General features: G+C 43.4%; 1 protein-coding gene and 1 long non-coding RNA gene across 14 annotated transcripts in view; one reads left to right on the forward strand and one right to left on the reverse strand.

Moving 5' to 3' along the window:
* LOC125616845 lies at nucleotides 1-14637 on the reverse strand. 2 transcript variants are annotated; one of them, XR_007347615.1, is made up of 3 exons: nucleotides 14501-14637; nucleotides 12001-12277; nucleotides 1-927 (listed from the first exon to the last, which is right to left on the reverse strand). It is a non-coding gene; the product is annotated as an uncharacterized LOC125616845 (long non-coding RNA). The 2 variants fall into 2 exon arrangements; XR_007347614.1 differs by lacking the exon at nucleotides 1-927 and having other exon boundaries at nucleotides 8930-12277.
* The window catches only part of Rabl2b (RAB, member of RAS oncogene family like 2B), a 15181-nt gene continuing 5535 nt past the window's right edge, over nucleotides 14638-24283 (forward strand). The window contains exons 1-4 of one of the 12 annotated variants that reach the window (XM_015506926.2): nucleotides 14642-14782; nucleotides 14995-15185; nucleotides 16066-16216; nucleotides 23285-23314. In XM_015506926.2, coding sequence (XP_015362412.1) covers nucleotides 16110-16216; nucleotides 23285-23314 — 137 coding nt within the window. In that variant the 5' untranslated portion in view covers nucleotides 14642-14782; nucleotides 14995-15185; nucleotides 16066-16109. The other 11 variants (XM_015506925.2, XM_048803137.1, XM_015506927.2 and 8 more) reach the window with 11 other exon arrangements.

A 24283-nucleotide genomic window follows, 5' to 3' on the forward strand; every position in this document is an offset into this window, starting at 1 on the left:
TCCTTGGCTTTACACCTAGAGACAAACATCACTACAAGTCCTGTCATCAAGGAATCCCAGTTTCCTGGCTCTCCAGGTGAATTCTCAGAGGCCTGCAAGTATTGCAGTGAATAAAATCTGAGTGTAGAAACCAAGATTCTACACTCTCAATGTAGATTTCAGCAGACCTATGTATTTTGTCATTATAAGCATCATTTTACTCCTCTCCATGAACTGCTTAGCAGCCATACGTGCCCTGACATCATAGAAACAAAGGTCCCTCCTTCTTTAGATAGATTCCAGCAGCCCTGTGATTCCTGCATACATGTAATCTAAGACTAGCTCTGCATACAGATCCCCAAAGCCCTGCCATCCTGTCATTATAGAAACCAGTTTTCTTCTCCCTATAGGCAGATCCGCTGGCCTGTGTGTGCTGCCACCATAGAACCCAAGTTCCCCAACTCTCCACACAGGATATAGTAGTGCTGGGAGACATGAAATTATTGAAATCCCATGATCTGACTCTCCAAATATAGCCCAGCAGCCCTGTGAGACCCACCTTCATAGAACTTCAGTCCCCTGCAATCATAGAACCAAGTTCCCCTCTGTCTAAATAGAACTCAGTTGAATTGTGAATTCTGTTATAAAATCTCAGTCCCCCAGATGTCCAAATAGAGGTGTCTAGTAACATTACAAATCCTGTCAGCAATGGAATCCCACTTTACTTTTACTCCACATAAAGCCCAGCAGCTCCAGGTTAGCTGTAATCACAGAAACATAGTTTCCTGTCTCTGCACATAGAGCCCATAAGCTTTGGGAGTCCTTCCAACAATACAACCATTTCCCTGTTTTTTTACCAAGAGTCCAAAAGTACTGAGAGTCCTGTCATCATATAACCCCAGTTCCTTGTGACTTCCAGTTCCATGACTTCCACCAGACTTGAAATTCCTGGAAACATTTAAAAAAAAAAAAAAAGGTTCACTTGCTATATCCATGAAGAAAAGCAGTCTCGAGAGTCATACAATCATAGAAACCAAGTTCCCTTGCTCTCCATATACAGACCTGCAGAACTGTGAGTTCTGACATGATAGAACCCCATTTCTCTCTCTCCAAGGAAAGCCAATAAAACATGGGAGGCCAGTTTATCTAACCTGTGTTCCCTGGCTTTCCACATATCTCACAGAAGCTCTGGTATTTATGCTACCATAGAAAAGAGTTTCTTTTCTCTACATAAAGATCAGTTGTCCTGCTGTCATAGAACTGTAGAGAATCAGATGTGACTGCGTTACTATTACTGTCCTTGACGGAGTCTGCCTGAAAACGGGATATTCTGTCAAGGTATAGATAGGTAAAAGAGGACATGCTTGAAAACGAGGTGTCTGCTGTCCTTGGGAGGACTTGCCTGCAAACGGGATGTTCTGCCAAGTGGGCTAAGAGGGCGCTGAGAAAAATTTTATTATCTGTTCTTAACAAGAGCATAGCTCGGCATCCTCCAGGCCGAGAGTAGATTAGCCATGAGAAGTGGGTCACTTCTGATTAGAAAGTAAAACTTCTGTATGCTATGTTTAATTAGCTGAAAGACCTGATTTATTGCTGTTGGAAGGCTGCCTTCTTTGTTCACAATACTATAAAAAGATTGCTTGTATACAATAAAGGACTTTTTTTCTGCTGCTGCTTTGCTTGCTCTGCTTCTTCTTTCTTTCTCATGCTGACCTGCAAGTGAATTGCTGCAACATAGAATACCAGTTTTGCATCTCTCATTGTAGAGTCCAGGAGCCCTGTGCATCGTGCCATAAAAAGAAAACCTGTTTTGTTGTTGTTTTGGTTCTTCATGTACAGCTCAGACAGGATAGGAAATTACAAGATAACATTTACCATGATACTTAGTGAGGTAGTTCCCAGGATCCTCCATAGTAAGAGGGCAATCCAAGGACTACAAAACCCACAATGCTATGACATTGTATGCTCCCAAATTTTCCTGCTATGTGATAAATTACAAAAATTTATTACCCACAATCCTACATGGACAAATTTCCCAGAATTCTCTGCGTAAGCAGGCAAATTTTGGGATTATATTACCCATAGTTCTTAGGAAGTTTCCAGAATCCTCTACAGCAAGAGGGAAATTCCAATAACTAACTTGCCAACAATTCTAAGGGGCAGAAACTACCATGGTTACCCATCAGTGAGCAGTCAAATTGAATTATAGTGCCCACGATTCTTTGTGAATAAGTTTTTCAGGAATCACTGAAGTTTGCAGTGAAGACTTGGGACTACATTATCCATAATCCTTGGGAAGTTGCCAGGATCCCCAACAGTGAGGGTATTCCAAGGACTACATTTTCTACAGCAACAAGATTATCCAATGGGCAGTCTGTAAGGGTAAAAGAAATTGAAGTTAAAGCGTAAAAGTTAAAGGGTAAAAGACCGGGTGTTGTAAAAGTTTCTAAGCTGCAAGGTCTGAGTTAAAATGTAAAGGAGGTATTGTTAGGTTTCTATGCTACCTGCAAAACCTGAAATTTCTGTAGCTGTTAAGACAATGCCCAGTAAATATTTCCGCTGATTGTCTGGTTGTTTAATAACTGAAGGGGTCTGTGTGGTTGCATGTAGGCCTTGCAGGGCCTGAACCAATCAGTTTGAATGTGTACTCTCCTTAGGAATGACCTATCACTCCAGCCTGACCTGTTCCCGCCAATGAATGAACTAATCCTGTTTAGGAGTTGTTGTTCAATTTTCCCGCGCCTCATGATGATTTGTTCTGATGTATACAAAGCCCTCCGCCCTCCCCAAAAAGTGTACTTAAGCAGTGCTCAGCCCCTGCTCAGGGCTCTGGGCTGCTTTCCCTTCTTGAGTGGGCACGGAGCCCCAGCATGCTGGTTCAGTAAATCCCCCTTCTGCCAATTGCATGAGTGGTCACTTGGTGGTCTCTTTCTCCGACGTTTCGCGGGACCCTTACAGTCAAATAGGACTACAGTGCCCACAATAATTTTTAACAAGTTTCCCAGGAATCCCTGAAGCAAGCAAATAAATTTTGGAAATGTATTATCTCCAATTCTAAAGAGGTAGGAAGGTCCCAGAATCCCCCACATTGAATGGTTAAACCCAGGACTTTAATTATCCATAATTATCTATAATTTTCTAAAAAGAAAGAGCCCAAAATTCCTCATTGTGAAACCACTTTACCCACAATTCTAATATGAGCAGAAATTCCCAAGATTCCCTAAGTGTTCAGGTAAAACTTGGGACTACATTACCTACAATCCTAAAGGGAGCAATATCCCAGGGTACCCAGTGCCAAGCAAAAAAAAATTGTGGGACTACATTGTCCACAATCCTAATGGGAGGAAGTTTCCAAAATCCACTGTCATGAGTGGTAAACCCAGGAATGTATCACATACAGACTAAGATTTAGGAACTCCTAATTCCCTACTGTGAGCTGCTACACCAGGGACTACACTACCCACAATCCCAAGAAAAAGGAAGCTCCCAGCATTGCCAATGGTTATCAAGGAAAAAATGGGGGCATGTTATTCATAAATTTTGGAACTATATTACCTAAGGCAAACATGTTCCAGGAATCCCTGGGCCTGTGTTAAACCTGAGACTGTAGTTTTTAAATCTCTATGGGGGAGGAGTCTCCCAAATCCCCCAGTGAGTGATAAACCCAAGACTTCATTACCAACAACCCTCACTGAGGAGAATAACAAGTCCACAGGAAAGGAAACTTCCACAAATCCCCCACTGTGTAATATGTGGGACTACATGACCCAGAATTCTATGGCACAGGAAGTTCCCAGAATTCTTCACATGGAGAGGGCAAATCATAGGACTACATTACCCAAAATTCTCAGGGAGGCAACTCCCAGAATGCCCAACAGTAGGCAGGCAATTTGGACTACACTACTCATAATCCTCCCTTGAGACCCTACTGCTATCAGGGAAAAACCTGAGACATATCCGATAATACTAAAATGGAGGAAATGGGATACTGGGAATTTCCTCCACTTTAGGATTATGGGTAATGGTACCCCCCCCCAAAGTGGTTATGTCTAGAACTACAATACCCACAATTACATGGCTTGAAGCACCCAGGATTCCCCAAAGTGAGTAGTAAATCTAAAATTACATTACCAATAATTCTTAGGGGAAGAGTCTTCAGGATAGCCATCAGTGAGCAAGCAAATAATGGAACTTTAATTCCCAATATTCTATGAAGATGCATTTCCCAGGATCTCTTGCAGTGAGCAGACAAACCTTGGGATTACATACCCCACAAAACTAAGGGGTAAGATGGCTTCCAGAATACCCAGCGGTGAGCAAGCAAATGTTGGGACTACATTACCCACAATCCTTAAGAGAGGAAGTTCCCAGGATCTTCTGCATGAAGAAGACAAATTATAAGACTACATTACCCATAATTCAAATAGGGAGAAAGCTCCCACAACTCCTAACAGATAATACAAATAGTGTGACTACATTACCCACAATTCTGAGGGGAGGAAGTTCCCAGAATTCCCCAAAGTGAGTGATATGCCCATGACTACTTCACCCACCATCCTCAGGGAAGGAGGCACCCAAAATAACAAGTGGTGAGATGGGACTATGTTACCCATAATACTAAAGGGGTGGAATTCCCAGGATCTTTTGCACAAAGAGGATGAATCATGGGATTACATTACCCACAATTCTATTGGGTGGAATTCCCAGAGCTGCCCAGAGTGGTATGTGATAGACCCAACCTGATCTTTTCTTAAAATTGGGAGCAATCTCACCACAAAGCCATGAAAAGATTATTTTGGCTTTACTATAAATTACTGCAAATTCTGAACCTGCTTGGAATGCCTGCCCGTGCCTTGAATTCACCCATGCCTGGCTCTCTGACCAGAGAGCAGCCCTCTCTGAAACTTTAGTGACACCTCATAAATATTGGCCTTCCCTGGCCAGCCAATGACCCTCTCTGAGACTCTAATGGTCCTCATAAATTCTGATGTTGGGGCCAGCAAAAAATGTAAACTACCATCAGTGTTATGCTCGTCAGAGTTCTGTTATCTGTAACCCTGCTTTGTGTAACTTTCTGGGCTATAAAGCTGGGCTGCAGGAAAGCTGCTGCTGTTGTCTTGTTCCCGCCGTTCTGGGAGGGAGAGGCAGCCCAGCTGGTCGAAATAATAAGCTTGCTTTAATTTGATTTTAATTGGAGTCAGTGGTGTTTTCTTGCGTCCTGGTCTAACAGTATGCTCTTTACTACTTCACCCACTGTCCTTATGGGAAAAGATTCACAGAATACCCAGTGGTGAATGGCAAATGTTGAGACTACGTTATTCATGATTCTAAGGAGAGGAAGTTCCCAGAATTCTTTGCTCAGAGAGGCTAAATCATGGAACCACAATACCCATAAGTCCACAGGAAAGGAAGCTTCCACAAGTCCCCCACTGTGTAATACATGGGACTACATGACCCACAATTCTATGGCACAGGAAGTTCCCAGAATTCTTTACATAGAGAGGCCAAATCATGGGACTACATTACCCAAAATCCTCAGGAAGGAGGCTCCCAGAATACCCAGCAGTAGGCAGGCAATTTGGACTACCTTACCCATAATCCTAAGAGGAAGGAAGTTCCCAAGATCCTCTGCACAGAGCCAATAAATCATGAGACTACATTACCCAAAATTCTAACAGGAGCGGAATCTCCCACAATTCTCCATAGTTGAATAAAATGTGGAATTATGTTACCCACAATTCCATGTGAGTTGGGGGGAGGAATTACCCAGAATTCCTCAATCTGAGCCCACTTAATACTTCACCTCTTAATACTTCACCCACAATATTTAGGGAGGGCCTCCCACAGTACCAAGCAAAGAGCAGGAGATACTGGGACTACATTATCCATAATCCTAAGGGGAGGAAGTTCCCAGGATCTCCAGTATCAGTGGTTAAACCTAAGACTATACTACCCATGGTCTTTAGTGGCAGAAATTCAAGAGTACCTCTTGGTTTTGTAAATCTCACTAACCTTTGCCCTGTGGCTAATTTTTGCCTAGCCCTACCACTACCCCTAAAACTACTCAGAATCCTCAGGGTATAAGGGCAAGCATGTGCATTCAGCTTTCAGGGGTCTCCTGGCAGAGGTGTGTGGGTGAGATCAAGGACTACATCACCCATAATTCTTAGGGTGAGGAAGCACCCAGGATCCTCCAAGGAGAGCCAGAAAAACCCAAACCCTAACTCTATTCTTGTTGTAATGTAGTTCAGCATTTTGCTGGCTCTTCATGAGGGATCCTGGGGCTTCATCTTCCTTAGGATTGTAGGTCATTTGTCGAGACTTTTTCCCACTCACGGAAAGAGGTGGAAATAATTCTCCTAAAAGTTTCTGACCCTGAGGGCTGTGGGTAATGTAGTCCAGCATTTTGTCAGTTTATTGGGGGCAGTTCTCCCATGAGGTAACCCCCCCCCCATAGATGGTGGGTAATGTAATCCAGTATTTTGTTGGTCTTCTGCAGAACCCAGGGAACTTCTGCCCCATTAGGATTGTAATGAAGCCCCTGTATTTTCTGGCTCAGAGGGGTTGATTCTGTGCACTTCTACCTCCCCCTCCTTGGATTATAGAAAATGTAGTTCAGCATTTTGCCTGCTCATAGGGTGTGGATGGGTGGAGAAAGGGGGCTCTTGAGAACTTCTGCACCAGAGGGCTGAAGGCACTGTAGTGCAGCATTTTGCTGGCTCCTGTAGGGGAATCTGGGAGACTTGCCACCTCGGGATTGTGAACAATTTAGTCGCATGTTTTGCCAGCTCACAGGAGGCAGGAGAATCCTGTGATTTCTGTCCCTCAGGATTGTGGGTAATGTAGTCCCACGTTACAGCTCATGGTGAAGGAATTCCTATGAACCTCCCATTCCCCACCCCCACCCAAACATTGTGGGTAATGAAGTCCAATGTTTGGCTGGTTCTCTGTGGGGGATCCTGAGAGCTTCTTTCCCCTTAGGATTGTGGGTAGTGTAGTCCCATGTTTTTCTAGCTCACAGTGGGGAGCACTCCTGTAAGCTTCTGCTGCCCTCCTGAGAATTGTGAGTAATGTAGTCCAGTGTTTTCCCACATATACCTCTGTCAGGTGTCTTTGTAAGCTGCAGGCTGTATGCTTGCTCAGGCACCCTGAAGACTCAGTGCTATGGTCCAATGACCTACCCATGCAGTTCTCACCACAGAGGACTATCAGAGGTGCATATTTCCCTCAGGCATCTCCAGTGCAGCATTCTACCCATACAGCCCTCATTGTGGAGGGCAATGTGAGCTCCAGGCTGCACATTCACATGGGCAAGCTCAGGAACTCTAGGCAGTGAAATCCAGTCCTCATTGCAGAGACCTCTTGGAGCTGCAGGCACCTAATGTTCATGTAGTGTAGTCAATTGTTCTGCCAATGCATCTTTCACCCCAAAGGCTGGGAGCTGCCTGTCAGGTACCAAGAGATACCCAGAGAACCCTGAGGATTGTGCCACTGCCGTCTGGTATTCAGCCCCCACCATGGAGACCTTTGGAAGCTTTGGGCCATGTGCTTGCCCTGGTATTCCAAGGAATCTTGGTAGTGTAGCTCAGTGATTTCCTGTCCAGCCCTCTCCACAAAGGACTGTGGGAGCTGTAGCAATGTTTGCCCAGGCACCCCAGGGATTCTGGGCAGTGTAGTCTGGCACAGTTATCACCACAGTGGCTTCTGGGAATTTCAGGCAGGCCACTCAACTGTGTGCAGACTTATCTAGAAAGCCCTGGTATTGTCTACAAAACTCATAGTCACATGGTAGGAATATCTCTTCAGTACAGCCATAATATTATTATTACACTGACTCACCGACTTCTCAATATTTTTCAAGTACTGTAACACTAAAAAAAGTTACGTAAAGATAAATATAAACAATGAGGCAATATTAGCCCTTCCTCTCAGACACTAGTGAGATGCCACATGCTGGGAACCCCAGGCATTCCCTGCACTACCCTGAGTTCATGTCTCAGTTTCTCCTTTCAGTATCCTGGGATTTCTCCCATAAAATGTACTTTAGAATACTATGACAATGAATAGCCAAAGCCTCACAAGGGATACTTTCATAAAATTTAGTCCCACTAAAATATTACCTACAAAAGTAAAACACAGCAGAGCTTCTTCCTCAGCACATGGGAGAGTGGGCAAGAGGCTTTTCCTCAGTCTTCCCCACCTTTTCCTCAGTAGACTTCAGTCCAAAACCACAGTGGCATCCATGTGTAGAGGCCAAGGGGGAAGAAATCTCCTGGTACACATGGTCCCTAGGTGACCCAGCCAAGGCATCTCCCTGTGAGGGTAACAAGGAGGCTCTGCCACAACAGTCGTTGCTCCAAGGTGCCTTTAGCCTGCACCTGTGGCCTTTTCCTGGGTGAGGTCCCAAGTTTAAGTTTGAGTGACCTCACTGTGAACATGGCCACCAGGTGTCCTCAGCCACAGCATCTCCCTGTATAGGTCCCAAGGAAAAGGAACCTTTATCACCACAGCCATAGCCCCACATGTCTACAGCCATGGTCTCCCCTAGTGGACCACAAGGGTGAGGGTTATGGTAAGTCTTGAAAGTTAGGTTTACCTCACTGTGGACATAGACCCCAGGTATCCCCAGCCATGGAATTTCCCCAGATGAGTCCTGAGAAGAAAGTTTGCTGTGGGCACAGGACACCCATCCCTGGCAGACGGATGATACAAGGGGTTCAGAAAAAGTCACTCTGAGCACCCCGTGCTGGCCACTGTGGACAGTTGAGGATGCTCAGTGCTCACTATTCAGCAATGGCCCTGCGCCCCCTTGTGGCAGTCCTGGTGAAGCTCTGAAATTCATGGTTCTGATTTTACCAGGCCATAACTTTGGAAATCAAACGGCAATAGAATCCACCATTCCATGTTTGCTCGTACAGGATAAACAACAAAAGGCAAAATACACAGTCAATAAGCAAAAGTCAATTGATTTCTTATAAGTCATCAAAACTGTATAGGAAAAATTGGAATTTAAAAACTAGAATAAGGAAAAAAACTTAAACAATTCTATTTAAAATAGCACCCCCAGAGTTGAAAATTTAAAATATAAGTTTTTACTTACAACTGTGCTTTCAGAAAACCTTGGCAAATTGAAAGAAATCAAACAAAATATAAATAAATAGAGATATTTCTTGTTCAGGTCTCTACATAGTCAAGATGAAATTCTCTCACACCTCATCTGCATATTCAGCTCAATCACACTCAAATTTCCAGCAAACTGTTTCTGAACCAAGAATAGATAACACAGACTACAGAAGGACAAAGAACTCACACATCTATATTTCAACACCTGTCAGAAAGCTGAAGTAGTGAGGAAATGTGATGTTGTGAAGAAATGCACAGGTAGATAAATGGAGATGAATGGAGAGGCCAAAGCTCACCCATACCAACAGAGTGCTAATTTTGTCAAAGGAAAAAGACCTTCAATGAAGAAAAGAGCATCTGCTACACAGATGGTGATGGAGTGCTTAGAAAATTTATAGGAGTAATGGACAGGGAAAACCTTTATCAGATTCACAAAATTCACTCTAAGTAGTCCATGGCTTACATTGAAAATGTGAAACTATAAAAATTGTAGTAGAAAATACTTATGACCATGTTTCATATTGAGTTTTTTAAATGCAGCTCCAAAACAAATCCATGAAAGAAAGAATTGATAATGTGGGCTTAATTAAAATTGGAATTGTCATTGGGCATGGTACTGCATGTCTCTAGTCCCAGCTATTAGGTAGCCTGAGGCAACTTAGCAAGGCCCTTATCTCTAAGTAAAAAAAAAAAAAAATTAAGCAGAGCTGGGAGTATAGCTCAGTGGTAGAACACCCCTGGGTTCTATGCTCAATACCAAAAAAATTTAAATAAAAATATCTACTCTGAAAAAATTATATTAAGGGAACAAAAAATAAGCCACAGATGGGTTAAAATATTTGGAAAATACATATCTAAAGTGGACTTGTATCCTAAACATGGTAAGAAACCAACCATCCAATTAAAAACAGGTGAAGATCTGAACTGACAACTCACCAAAGAAGATATGAAAATGGCAAAGAAGCATAGAAATGCTTCTCAGCATCCCCTGACATGAGGGGAAATGACCTACACTGCCGTGTTGGCACTACATGTGTATTAAGTGGCTACAACCTTCTTTGATGCAGTATCCATTGGAAGATGCAGAACCAGAACTCTCATTTATTACTAGTGGAATACATAGTTCATCACTTTTAAAAGTTCAATTTTTTCCCAGAGTTATACATGAGCACACCACATGATTCAATATGAACCTAAGAATTTTAAATTGCTTAGAAAATATATCTTGAAAACATGTCTAAATACAGCATGCAATTACACAAGAAGTTCTATGCAGAATGGCCAAATAAATTAAGGAATCAGAATGTGCCTTAATGACAGAAATGCAGTACATTCGTGTGATGGAGGCCTGGGGTCTCTGAGCTTCCCCAGGCCTCTGACCTGGTCCGCCTGGGCTGCCCTTACTCTTGTGCCCCACACTGGGGCACAGAATTGGGTTCTGTATGGAAACACCTGTAGATGCAGTTGATAAACAGGCTCAGGATGCAGTTGTTGCCTATGGAAAGAGATTTTTTTTTAAGTTGTACATGCATTCATTCATCTCAGGAAAATGCAGGCACAACAACCCAAGTCTGTATCTTTGCCTAGAGAACACCTGGAAAAGGACAGACAGACATGGAGGCAACTCCAGGATCCCCACAGGGCCACAATGGCCAGGGAAAGCCTGGAGGTGGCTGTCATTAGAGGTCCTGCCTCTGAGTATCTTGGAGCACTTTATACTGCAGCTTTATACCCCCATCCCAAATTTTAATCTCATCTCTTTCCACAAGTTGCAATTCAACTGTATTTTGAGCTTGAATTTTTTTTTTACTTTTCTTTTTTGGGGCACTGGAGATTGAACTCAGGGATACTGGATCACTGAGCCACATCCCCAGTCCTATTTTGTACTTTATTTATCTGTTGGTACTGGGGATTGAACAAGGCCTGTGCATGCGAGGCGAGCACTCTACCAACTGAGCTATATTCCCAGCCCTGAGCTTAGATGCCTTCTAGGGAAAAAGGGTGCTGCAGAGAGAGCTATGCCACTGCCTAGCCCTGATGTAAAACCCCTGAAATTTAGTGTTCTGTTTATTTCCAACACATAAAATTTGCACATTTAAGCTAAAATGGAGCCCACTATTCCATGCCTTGATCTGAAAAAGATTTTGTTATAGTTTCAATGTTTGCGTTCCACATTTCATGTGTTAGAATCTCAATCCCCAAAGTCCCAGAGTCCAGAAAGCCCAGGGCTGGACAAACCACCTCTCATACCTCCTCCAGCTTCTCCTCTAGCTATCTACAGTTTGGAACAGCCAAGGTGTCCCTTTTAATCTCAGAAGGAAAGGTGCATCAGGAAGGCACAAAAGAGGATGCTCCACATGGTCACCTGTGTCCATTGGGCCCAGCTGGCCCTTTAATGGAGTGAGGATAGAATAGGATGGGAGCCACAACTCTCTTCTCAAACACAATGAATTACAATTTGATGGAAAATCCACCCTTGTCTATTCTCCCTGGGCCTTCCTCAGCCATGTTTCCTTCTCAATACTCAAGGGAGATGCCCCACAGACACAATTATGTCAGAATGCAGTCATACCCCAATCAGAAGGCTATTGGGGTGCAGGAGTGTGACCTTGTGCACAGGTGGTGGGAAGGTGGAACACTTCCCTGTCTAGGGAAGACTTCACTGCACAGAAGTCACAGGGAGCTCAATTCTGATCTGTGACTGCTGAGCTGAAAAGACCCACCTTCAAGTCCTGAATAATTCTCAAATTCTCCCTCTAAACCAGGAAGCTGCCAACTACACTACTGAAGGATGGCAGTGGTTTCATCTCAGCAGAAAACTTAAGAAAATTCTTGATACCTCTGTTTTTTATTCAAAATGAAGCTCTATAACTTGTGTTGAAAGGTGAAAATCTGTACCTGTTCCTCATGGAGTGCTGGCCTGGCTCCCAAGGTACATTTTTTCCCAGATGCCCCTGAAAGTTCAAGTAGCATCCTTTCTCCCCAGAAGGCATCACAGGAAGCCCAGCTTTCAAGCCACTGCACTCAGAAAACCAACACAGCATTACATGCAGAGGCACCTCTGCCAGATTCCAAGGCCTGTCAACCATGTACTTTGCTTCTTGCTGTCTTCATCCGTTCGGATTACGGTGTGGGATGGTAGGTTCTATTTCTGTTTGAGTTCCAAAATCTTGGCCTGGAATAATCCGAACAAATTTCAGAGCTTCACCGGAACTGCCACGAGAGGGTGCAGAAGCACTGCTGAGCAGGGAGTATTTAGCATCCTGCGCTGCTCAGGCAGAGGGCGCACAGAGCCACTTTCTCCCACCCCTGTGAAGCTCTGATTTTGAGTTTAAGTGCTGAGGTGGAATGACTCCATGCCTTGTTTGTACAAGTAAACCACCACCACCTACCAGGCACAACCATAAAGCACAAAGTGATAAATAAGTTAATCATGCTAATAAGAATGACCACATGTGAAATTACTGAATTAATCTGAAGCACGCGGATGCACAAGCTTATCAAACACATATTGGAAATCCAGGATCAGGAGCTCATCAAACATGCCAGACCATGGAGTAAAGCAACCCCTCATTTGAGATCCCTAAAAGGAGGCATGCCCTGAGACTGGACATTGTGGGCACCCTGATCCCATCACCTGATCAATTTTCATCACGAGCCTTGCCCAGGAAAATCACCACAGCAATAAACCTCTGAATCTCCATCCCCAGGCTTCAGCAGAGTACAACTTCTCCTGTCCATGATGATAGCACATGGCCCACTCCAAGCTGATATCTCAAGCTGACACTCTGAAACTGCTGTCTATTCTGAATGTTGGGAGTCTCCATGAGAACTCCCTGGGCCTTTCAAACATGGCGGTGGGCAAATTGCCAGTGGGTGGCTAGAACTCCCCGGGCCTTTCATATAAGGAGCCCCTAATGCAACATGGCGGCAGGCAAGTTGCCAGTGGGCAGATAACAAGTTGTTTTGAAAATTTTCTAATTGGTCCTCCCGTCTTCCGTGATCGTGGACAGCTGGTGCCCCCCATGAATCTTATGCAGGGTGGACATCCGTGCACCGTAGGTGATGATCTGACCTTTACTATGATTGGCCCCGGGAGCTTCCTGGTTTAAGATAACTGACTCTCACTTTCTATATAAGCTAGAACCAGCTTGCAGTAAAGTGCTTCATCTTTGTCACTGCTATCTGTGTGTGCGTTTTGATCTCCGACGACGAGCCTTGGCCTTTCACTGAACCTGGCTCTGCACCCTGGACAAGTTCTATTTGACCACCTACAGTAATTCTGCATTTATATCTGCTTTTTGCCTTTGCAAAAATTGTGTAACGTGTGATATGTGATTGAGAGTTATAGATATTAGAAATTAAGTTGAAATAAAAGAACTTGTGTTTGCCTGGCTTATGACTACCCGGTTTCCTATAGATTTAATGCACCTTCTCCCTGATCTCCCAGCCTTCTCAGAGCCTCCTTTGCAATATCACAGCTCTCTCTCTCTCTCTCTCTCTCTCTCTCTCTCTCTCTCTCTCTCGGGCACAGTAGCACACAGTCCCTAGGAAGTGTTTGGCATAAGAGCTGATCTCATGGGACCTGGAACCTGCCAGGTGAATCAGTGACAGGCCCCTGTCCTAATTCCTGCTCACTCACAGCAATTTAGGCTTTTGGGCCATCTAGGCTCATGCTTAGTTACAAATGTCAAAATGAGGCAGGAGTATAGAGTTAAACTGGTGACAAAAGGCACTAAATGCTCTATGCTCAAGATGGATGGTCAAAAGCCCTAGCCAACTGCATTCATTGTTCAAAATTTAAAAAAAAAAAAATCAATTGATGTAACCAGATCTGACCACAACCGAAAGTAACCAGGTAACCAGGACTCTCATTGGAATTCACTTCCACAGTAAAATAAACACCTGGGGCAAGACTTAACGATTTGAGACACATTTATGATCATGTGCAAAACGGTGCAGGTGGACTAAGAAATTGCAACTTAATAATGAATATTGCTATGTAACCTATAAATATGCAAATTTCTGATCCACAGCTCTGTGTTTATCCTTTGCCTTCCTTGCCCTTCTGCCAATGGGGCAGAGCCACCTCTCCTGGCTTTTCTGCTTATGAGTAATCACATTGCTATATTAATCAATATAAAAATTCTTTCTAACCCTCTCTTTATTAGTCCTGTTTGATTTCATTCCTTTAGCATGAGCTAAAGGACCCGCTGAGTTGGTGACAAAAGTTGAGACATTTGCTCAAATTTACCCATCAAAGAACTACAACCTGCAGCAACCTCCTGCTCATAAGCGTGCAAAAGCTGATGGCCCTCCCTCCACGCCCCGGAACCTATACCAGCCCGGCCCAAGGCCCCCGACCCCGACCCCAACCCCGACTCCAACCCCTACACACAGCAGCTGAACCTGGGCGCTCAGGAGCCCAACGCCACCCTCTGGCCGGCAGCCGCTAGGCCCTGCGCCAGCCACCCCGCGCCCCGGCGGGGTCCTTCGGGCGCTCTGCCGGGCAGCCCTTTTCGGGGTCCTTGGCGCGGTTGCGTAGCAGCTGCAGGGACGCTGCACAGCGGAAGCAGAGGGCGGTGCTGCGTGAGCTGGGCTGGCGGGTGGGCCCGGCGTGGCTACGGGTCCGCAGGGCGGTGGCGTCCCTGGTGTTTCCAGCCGTTTCCCTGGATCGCACGTGAGGACGAGGCCTCCCAGGGGTGCCTAGGCCTGTGGGACCCGCCCCTCGGAGGCGGTTCGAGGGCCCTGGGCGGAGGGAGGGCCTGGGAAGGGTTCTCTCAGAAGTGTTTGTCGAATGCAAGAGAGCTTGTCCCCTACATCTCGAGGACAGCATCAGCCATTGAAGGTCTTCGAGCTCACAGTCATAGGTTAGGTTTGGCTTTCGTATAGGTCGCTGCGCCGCAGAGTGGAAGTGGAAGGAGAGAACCCTTACCATGCTCACCAAGCATCTGCCACTTCCCAGGCACTGCACTAACGGCTGAGAGTACTGCAGTGAGCAAGGCTCAGTTCCTTCTTATGCAAAGGCATTACAGTCAACTCCTGTGCACACCTTTGAACTCAGTGCGAGGTCTGCCCAGTAAGTAAGTGCGAATTAGTGCTGTTAGGTCATCATCAGAGTATCATTTCTGTGTGCCTAGCTAGTTCAGGATCTTAGGAATGTTTGCAGTGCCATATTTAGGTGTGAGGGGAGTAGAACAGGCTAGAGATGATGTTATATATAGGCGTTGGCACTGGATGGTGGTGGTGTCTTGCATTTATGGGAATGTGAAGAGCAGCAGTTGTGATGGGCAGGATTATAGTACTTGTGTTAACATGTAACTTGCCTGCAGGCCTTTCATTTCCTATTTACAGGTCTGATGGTCAATTACATGTCTGAATCTGGCACTAAGGGAAGCATTCTCCATGTAGTTACTATTTAGGAGATGCTTGAAATTACTAGAGGTTTAAAAAATATCTCCTGTAGAAGAGGGTTTGGGGAATATCCATGTTGAGGAGAGAGAGGCAGCTGCTGAATGCAACAGGATGGAAGATTAGGGGGAGGTGAGAGGTGAGAGGGCAGATAGTCAGGAATGTGGGTTAGGCATCTTTGGCTATGTAGTATATGTTATTTGGTGATGAGAACTCAGATTGTTTTTGCCGTACAGTGTCTTGTACGTATCATGTGGCATGGGTACTATTTTTTGTCACTGTTTGATAAGTAAGAAAACCCATATGTTGAACTTGTAAAGTTTCAGCATGGCAGGTGGGAAGTGTGGCCTGAGCGTAATTGCACTAGGAAGATAACATAGAATCTTATGAGACAAGGTTACAACCCTGAGGCCTAGCATGTGGCAGTTACATCAGTGGTAAAGGGAGAAAGATGTGTGTCCTTGGGCTCCTTTCTCCCATCCAGGAGGAAGAAACAGATTTGGTTGAGGGTAGTTTTTATCTCTAATAGCAACCTCTTTTTGACCTTCCCAGACACTGACAAGATCATCTAGCTGGGCCTCTACAACTGAGAGCCAATGGCAGGGGATAGAGCCAAACCATGTGAGCTGGACCAAGAGAAATACGATGCTGATGACAACGTGAAGATCATCTGCCTAGGGGACAGTGCAGTGGGCAAGTCCAAGTATGTTGGGAGATTACGGAAAAACGACCAGGCCCAGAATGGATCTGGGTTGTTAGAAAAGTCCTCCATAGTGGCTTCTATGGGCTGGTGAGGGAGCAGTCTTGGATGGAACACAGGTTTACATGGAGGAACAAGGAAGCCACCTCAGCAGATGTGTGTGTTGAGGGAGTGGGGGGTAAGTCAAAAAGACAGAGGAAATTTGGGTATTTCCACAAGTCCTGATTGAAGGTGTAGAGCAGGTTACCCTAGAGACTACTGACGTAATCCAAGGTGAGGATGTGAAAACTGGGGAACTTCTGTATGTGGTATGTGGGCTGAGGGATTGTGGGCCTGAGACAGTGGGACTGGAAAGAAGAAAGTGACAAATTGGTTAAAGGTTGTAAAGATGCTTTCTTGGAGCAACTCCTGAGGCTGAGAAGTATGGACAGCAATCACAATCAATTTGCTCTATTGTCTTCAGTACCTACCTGATCCACTGTGGAACTTTCTGCCTAGAGAAGTGAGGAGAGGCTCTGCAGTGAGTGCTGGCTGCTTGTCCTCATGAGATGTGCCACTTCTCATCTGTTTGGGACTGGTGAGGGCACGTGCCTACTGTGCCTTCTCAGGATAAGGTAGCATTGTCCCTGCTTAGATGTCCCAGGAGCTCCCAGCCTACCTCACTTTCTGCCTTGGACTCAGGTAGCTGTGAATAGTTTGGTAGGGGCTTTGCTGTTTGCAGGCCATCTTCATGAATTCATGTTCCCTCTCTTCTCCACTCGATACTCACACACTGCAGCTCTACTTTGGTATTTTTATGGTTGCTCTGACCTCCTTAACAATGTCCTACACAACAAAAGTGAGGTGGGTTGCAGTTTAGGAAAGTTATTCAATAAGTAACAGTCCCTTTATGCCCGCTGGAGTCTAGAACTGATAAAAGAGAACATGATTAGAAGGCAGGTGGGGGAGTAAATTGTCAGCTTAATAACCGATAGACATTTGGGGGAACATAACCTGGTGTGAGATCCAATGAGGTCTGCCTACTAAGTCAGTGATACCCAGCCCCCATGTTCAACTCCATCCTCACTTAAAATAGTACCAGTAAGAGTCTAAGTAGGGCTGGGGTTGTGGCTCACTGGTAGAGTGTTTGCCTGGCACATGTGAGGCACTGGCTTTGATCCTCAGCACCATACATAAATGAATAAAATAACAGCCCATTGACAACTAAAAAATATTTTTTTAAAAAAGAGTCTAAGTAAGTAACAGGACATCAAAGATTACCATAGCAGTAATTTCCGTAAGGTTTAGAACACACGCTAGCCCCCTTTCCCTAGCAATATCTCAGGTAAAATGTTCCACAGGTAGAGACCAGGATGGCAACAGTATATCTGAAGAAAGGTGGGTAGGTAAGAAAAATCTTGGTTCAGTTTCAATGGGACTCAGGAACTCTATGCAAGTTTTTAATTATCTCTAAACCCAGGAGAAACTCTCTTTAAGAAACTAATTAATGGGCTAGGGTTATGGCTCAGTGGCAGAGTGTTTGCTCTGCATGTGTGAGGCACTGAGTTTGATACTCAGCACCACATATAAATAAAAAAATAAAGATGCATCAACAACTAAAAAGAAATTTTTTTAAAAGAAGCTAATTAATGCCCATGTTCCTCATATCTGGGGGCATCTATCTATGCACAGCCTCAGTTCCAGAGGGTAGTTTTGAAACTGTAATGCCTTCTTGAAGTTTAGAGATTTACAGTGCTGGCAGCACAGATCAACAAGCCTTCTTAAAGTGTCCTTTTTTTCCTCATGTGGCATATTTGCTATTCTATTCTAGATGCCATTTTCCCTATGAGCACCCCAGGACTCCATTGAGTGTGGGCTCTAATGATGTGGCTCCCACCCCGAAGGCATCCTGGGACCTGGTGCTGCCTCCTGGAAAGGCGGTCCCTTCATTCCTGAGTGTGCCATCTTTCTGCGTCAGATACTGTTAAGAGAAGAGATCCTGACAACACTTGAGCCAGCCAGCTCAAGAGGTCCTGCATGGACCCCTTTCACTGTCCAAATGCTCAGCACTAGTCAGCCTGCTCCATATATAAGAACCTCCTTTGTTCCCACTTATCACAGCACCTGGCTGAGTTCACTTAACATAATGCTTTCAAGGTTCATCCATGACATAGACTATTCTTTTTATGGCAATAGTATTCCATTGTATCTACACGCCAACTTGTTTATCTGTTCCTCCTGAAAGGCTCATGAGTTGTTTGTACCTTTTGGATATTCACAATGTCTGTTGGACTCCCTGCAGTCAGGTTTCCGGTATACAACTGGGAGTGACAGTGCTGTGTCACATGGTGACTCTGTGTTTAATGTTATGAGGAACTGCCAGTTTGTCCTCCACAATAGCTGCATCATGTCACACTCCCACTGACAATGCACGGAGGTTCTGATTTCTCCACGGCCTTACCCACCTTCTTTTCCATTTCTGTGATATTAGTCATTCATCTCATTGTGGTTTTGATTTGCATTTCCCAGGACTAATGAAGCTGAGCATCCTTTGGTGTGCTTATTGATCATTTGTGTATTTACTTTAGGGAAATAGCCCATATTTACGTTGGGTTGTTTGGGGGTTTTGTGATGTTATAGGATGTCTTTATATATTCTGCTTACTAAACTCCTATCAAATATATGATTTACAAATATTTTCTCTCATTCTTTGGGTTGTCTTTTTACTTTCTTGATAGTTTCCTTTGATGCACCAGAGTTTTTTAAATTTTTTTAAATTTTTATTAGTTATTGATGAACCTTTATTTATTTGTTTATATGTGGTGCTGAGAATCGAATCCAGTGCCTCACACATGCTAGGCAAGCACGCTACCACTGAGCCACAACCCCAGCCCAAGTTTTTAAATTTTATGATTCTAATTTACCCATTTTTTTCTTTTTGAGTTTTTGGTGTCATATTTAAGAAATCATTCCAAATCCATGGACATGAAGATTTTCCCTGTATTTTCTCCTAAGAGATTAATAATTTTAGCATTTCGGGTCTTTTTGTTAATTTTTGTTAAGTTTTGCTTAGGGTGTGGTATAAGGGTCTACATTCTTTGTTTTGCTTATTTTTAGCACCATTTATTGAAGAGACTGTCCTTTCCCCACGGGATGTCTTGGCATCCTTGTCAAAAATCGGTTGACCACACATGAGAGGTTTCATTTCTAGGTTCTATTTTGTTCCATTGGCCTAACATCTACACTACACTTTTGATTACTACACATTTGTAGTTTAGGTGTGAAATCGGGAAATGTCAGTCCTCTAACTCTGTTTTCCTTTTTCAAGGTTGCGTTGGCTACTTGGAATCCCTTAGATTTCCATGTGAGTTTAGGATCTATTTTCTGTTCTACAAAAGAAAAAAGACATTTTGATTTTTAAAGAGATTGCATTGGATGTGTAAATTGCTTTGAGTGGTATTATCTACCAAACAGTAAGTCTCCAAGTTCACGAATGCAGATGTTTTTCCATTTACTTAGGTCTGGTTTGATTTTTCAGCAACATTTTGTAGTTTTCAATGTTGCAAGTCTTATGTCTCCTTGATTAAATTTATTTCTAAGTATTTTTTTTCATGGGATTATAAAAGGAATTATTTTCATTTCTTTCCCTGTCATTCATTGCAAGTGAATAGACGTATAATTGCTTTTTGTGTGTCAATTTTATATTTTTCACCTTTGCTGAATTTTTTTTTTATTATTATTATTACATATAACAGGTTTTCGGGTGTCTTTAATTGTATTTCTGCCTTTCTATTTTGGAAGAGTTTTGCTTCTTTTTCTTGCACAGGTATGCTGGCTGGAGTTCCCAGTACAGTGCTGAATAGAAGCATGAAGCAGGTGTCCTTGCCTTGTTCCTGATCTTGGGGAAAAGCTTAACAGTGTCCCACCATTGAGTGTGATGTCAGCTATGAGCTTTTCATATATGGCTTTACCCTGCTGAGGAATTAGACTGAAGTAAACAAAAGAATAGAAGAACTAAAATTAAAAAATAGAGAAAAAAAATCAATGAAACTGAAAGTTGGTTCTTTAGCTAGACTGACTAGGAAAAAAGAGGAAAGACAAATGTAGCTGAGGACATGAGTATTCACTTTACAGAAATGAAAATAATGTATCGAGACTATTGTGAACAACTGCGTGCCCACAAATGTAGTAACTCTTCTAGTTTACTGAGTATTTTCTCATGAAGTGATGTTTGATTTTGTCTTATCCTTTGTCTGCATCCATTGAAATGATCACCTGATTATTTTTCCTTCATTGTACTCAGGTGATGTATTGAGTTGATCAGTTTTCTTATATTCCAAGCACAAGTCCCTCTTGGTTATGGTGCATAATCCTTTTAATACGCTGCTAGATTTGAGTTGCTAGTATCTTGTGGTTTTTTAATGCCTGCAGTTTTCTTTTCTTGTACCCTCATTATCTAGCTTTGATCAAGGCAATGCTGGCCTAATAGAAAAAACTAGTCAGTGTTTCCTCCTCTCTATAATTTTTGGAAGAGTTTGAGAAGGATTGCTGTAAACTCTTTAATTATTGCTAGAATTTACCAATGAAGCTATCCACTCCCGGGCTTTGCTTTTGGGTAGGTTTTTATTTTGATGCTGGATCTCACTAAGTTGCCCAGGCTGGCCTTGAATTTTTTTTCCTGCCTTCCTATAGGTTACTTAGACTTTTAAAAAATTTGATTTTTATTTATCTATAGTGTTTTTATACTGTACCTCTCTGTGTGGCTAGGTATTAAATATGTGGAGGCAACTTTCCGGTCACAGACGTTAGGAGTGAAGCATCACAACCCTGCCTGCTTTTACATCCCTTTACCCTCCCTTATTTAACTGTATTAATATTTCCTCTCCATAACTGAGAGCTCCCATCAGTGTTACAATGTTTGCTTTAACCATCAAAAATAATTTGAAATTTTCAAAGGAGAGAAGACATTGTATTATATTTTCCAGTATTTTTCCTTACCTTGTTCTTTCTTCCTGATACTCTGAGGTTCCTTCTTTTATCATTTTCCTTTCTGTTTCTAGAATTTCCTTGAGCCATTCTTTTAGGGTAGCCTGCTAGAAACAAATTCTCTTCTTTCTCATTAATGTGAAACAAAGAAAGAAACAAAAAAAAAAACTTAATTTCTCCTTCACTCTCAAGAATTTTCACTGCATTTAGAATTCTGGGTTGACAGTTCCTCTCTTTGAATACTTAAGAATTATGTGCCCTTTCCTGTGGCCTCAGTAGTTTATGATGAGGAATCCTCTGTCATTTAGTGTTTATTCCCCAAAGGTAAGTAAACCTGGCTTCTCTCTCTTCCTCCCTCCCTCCTCTCCCTCTCTCTGTCTCCTCCCTCCCTCCCTTTCACCCTCTTCCTCCTTTTCTTTCTCTTTCCCATCCCTCTCCCTCTCCCTCTCTCTGTCTCCTCCCTTCCTCCCTTTCTCTCCCTCCCTCCCTCTCTCCCCCTGCTTTCAAGGTTTTTTTTTTTTATTTTTCTGTGTTTCCAGAGTTTAGGAGCTGACTAAGCTGTGTCCTGTTGTGGCTTTCTTTGGATTTATTTTGTTTGACATATGCTCAGCCTCTTGACTCCATAGGTTTATGTCTTTTTCCAAATTTAGGAATATTTTTAAATGATTTTTTAGTTATAGGAGGTCACAATGACTTTATTTATTTTTTTCATGCAGTGCTGAGGATCAAACCTAGTGCCTCCCCGATGCTAAGCAAGAGCCCTACCACTGATGCATAACCCCTACCCGAAATTTAGGAATTTTTAAAATGTTATTTCTTCTATTTTCCAGTCTGGTCTTCTTTTTCCTTTCCTTTGGAGGTTTCAGTGACAAACATATCAATTTTTGTTCACAGGTCCCCTAGGACCTGTTCCCTTTTTCCACTCTACTTTTTCACTATTGTCCATATTGAGGGATTTTTTTTTTTTTTCTGTGTTCTAAAGTAAAGTTTTGTTTGGTTTGGTTTTGTTGTAGTTGTAGTTGGACAGAATGCCTTTATTTTATTTGTTTTTACTTTTATGTGGTTTTAAAGATTGAAACTAGTGCCTCACACATGCTAGGCAAACATTCTACCACTGAGCTACAACCCTAGCCCCAGTAATTCTTTTAACATGAGTTATTTATAAGTGGTTTTATATGTTTGATTATCTTTCAATTCTAACATACAGAAATGGTTAAATTTTTTAAAAAAATAGTCGTGTTAATTGTGATGTAATCTTGATTATATCTTTTGGGGAAGGGTGGCTTTCTTTCTTTCTTTCTTTCTTTCTTTTTTTTTCAGTTGGTGGTCAGTTATGTGAAAGCCAGAAAAGGATTCAGAGATTGGGGGTCTGTATTAAGCTTATTGACTGTGCCCACCACATTCACGTGTTTGGAGGGTGCCTGAGCCCTACTGCACCTCTGCTCTTCCCTAAACATTGGGGATACAGCAGCAAGATACAAACTTGAGAACTACTCTGGTCCGTAATCCATTCTGATTGAGGGGGAATAAAATTACTAGCACCTCAGCTGCTGTTATGTACAAGGTAGAAAGGGAGGAAGGAATACAAAATGTATTAAACAAAGTCCTCGTGGGGCTGGGGATGTGGCTCAAGTGGTAGCACACTTGCCTGGCATGCGTGCGGCCCAGGTTCGATCCTCATGCACCACATACAAACAAAGATGTTGTGTCCACCGATACTTGAAAAATAAATATTAAAAATTAAAAAAAAAAAAAAAAAGTCCTCAGGGTCAATCTCACTGCTTGAGTGACGTTTGAGCAAAGTCCTTAGGACCTCCAGAATCTTGGGGAAGTAGCTTTTGAGTGGAGGATACAGTCTTCCTGGCCTCAGTTTCCCTGTACATAAAACAGTGTGCTGAAGTAGAAATCATGGATCTGAGAGCTTCACATGGACTGGTCTTATAGTGACACAAGTCCATATTGGGAACTTCACCTAGAAACCATGTGGGTGGAAGTTAGCAGGAGAGGGGAAGCCACATGGAGTTTTCAGGTTGTCAGCCTGGGGGTAATAAAGTAGGGACAAGAAAAGGACACTGCCTGATGACTGCCTTAAATACTCTCTTACAGACTCATGGAGAGATTTCTCATGAATGGATTGTATCCTTCAAGTCTGGAGATGCCCCTTGTTCCTGCGACTCTTCCCACTCTGATGCATCTCAACCTCCTCCACCAGGGAAGAGTGGTGGGCAAATGAATGCCTGGCTTTTTCTCATTGCCTGCTCACCGAGTAACCTGCATGCCCTCACATGATAGGTGCATTCGGGTTTGGAACTTGCTCATATTTGGCTTTATTTTGTATTACGAAGGCAGTAAGAATGGCTGACAACACCTGATATGGATCAAATGCTTGGGTTCAGATCCTTCTTGGGCAGGTCCCTTAACCTCTGACCTGAGAGATCAGGCCCCATAATAAGTCTCTGATAGGAATGAACTTTGTAGAATATAAGCTTCTGTCTTCCCCCACTTCCCATGAATTGTTGCATGGTTTATTTTGGAATGAGGCCCTCCCTATAATGCCCAGGTGAGCCCACTCAGAACCAAGAGTGAGAAGACCTCCAGAGCCTGTTGCTCCCTGACCTGGCACTGTGTAGCTGAAGGCAGTTGCTCTGGAATCTGAGTTTTCTGTCCACCTCATAGCAAGTGCTCCTCTACACCCAGCCTAACTGCTGGCTCTGCTAGTTACAACATCCAGCATCTTTGTGCTTCAGGAGGCATTATGCCCAAGGCTTTTTGTTAGGGTTTCACACGTAGGCAAACTTCAGTTTATAAACAGCTTATCAGCTGTCTGATTTGTGGGCACTTTTTTCCATGGAACAGCCTTGTTGCTGCCTAGGGCTAGGGTTTCCTTTCTAGGCTACAAGGGTTCTGTCCATGCAGAAGGCATCCACAGTTGCATTTTTCAGCTCCATGGTGCCACTTATGACAGGTTCCCTGATATCCTGGCCCAGGCTTACTTCAGAGCTAGATAGCCAGAGCACACTCCCAAATCCTGCTGTCCTCACCCTTCCATTGGACCATGTGCCAGTGAGAGCCTCATTCTCCATCTCCAAAATTCATTCATTTAAA

The sequence above is a fragment of the Marmota marmota genome, unplaced genomic scaffold (assembly GCF_001458135.2).
Source record: "Marmota marmota marmota unplaced genomic scaffold, marMar, whole genome shotgun sequence".
Lineage (NCBI taxonomy): Eukaryota > Metazoa > Chordata > Mammalia > Rodentia > Sciuridae > Marmota > Marmota marmota.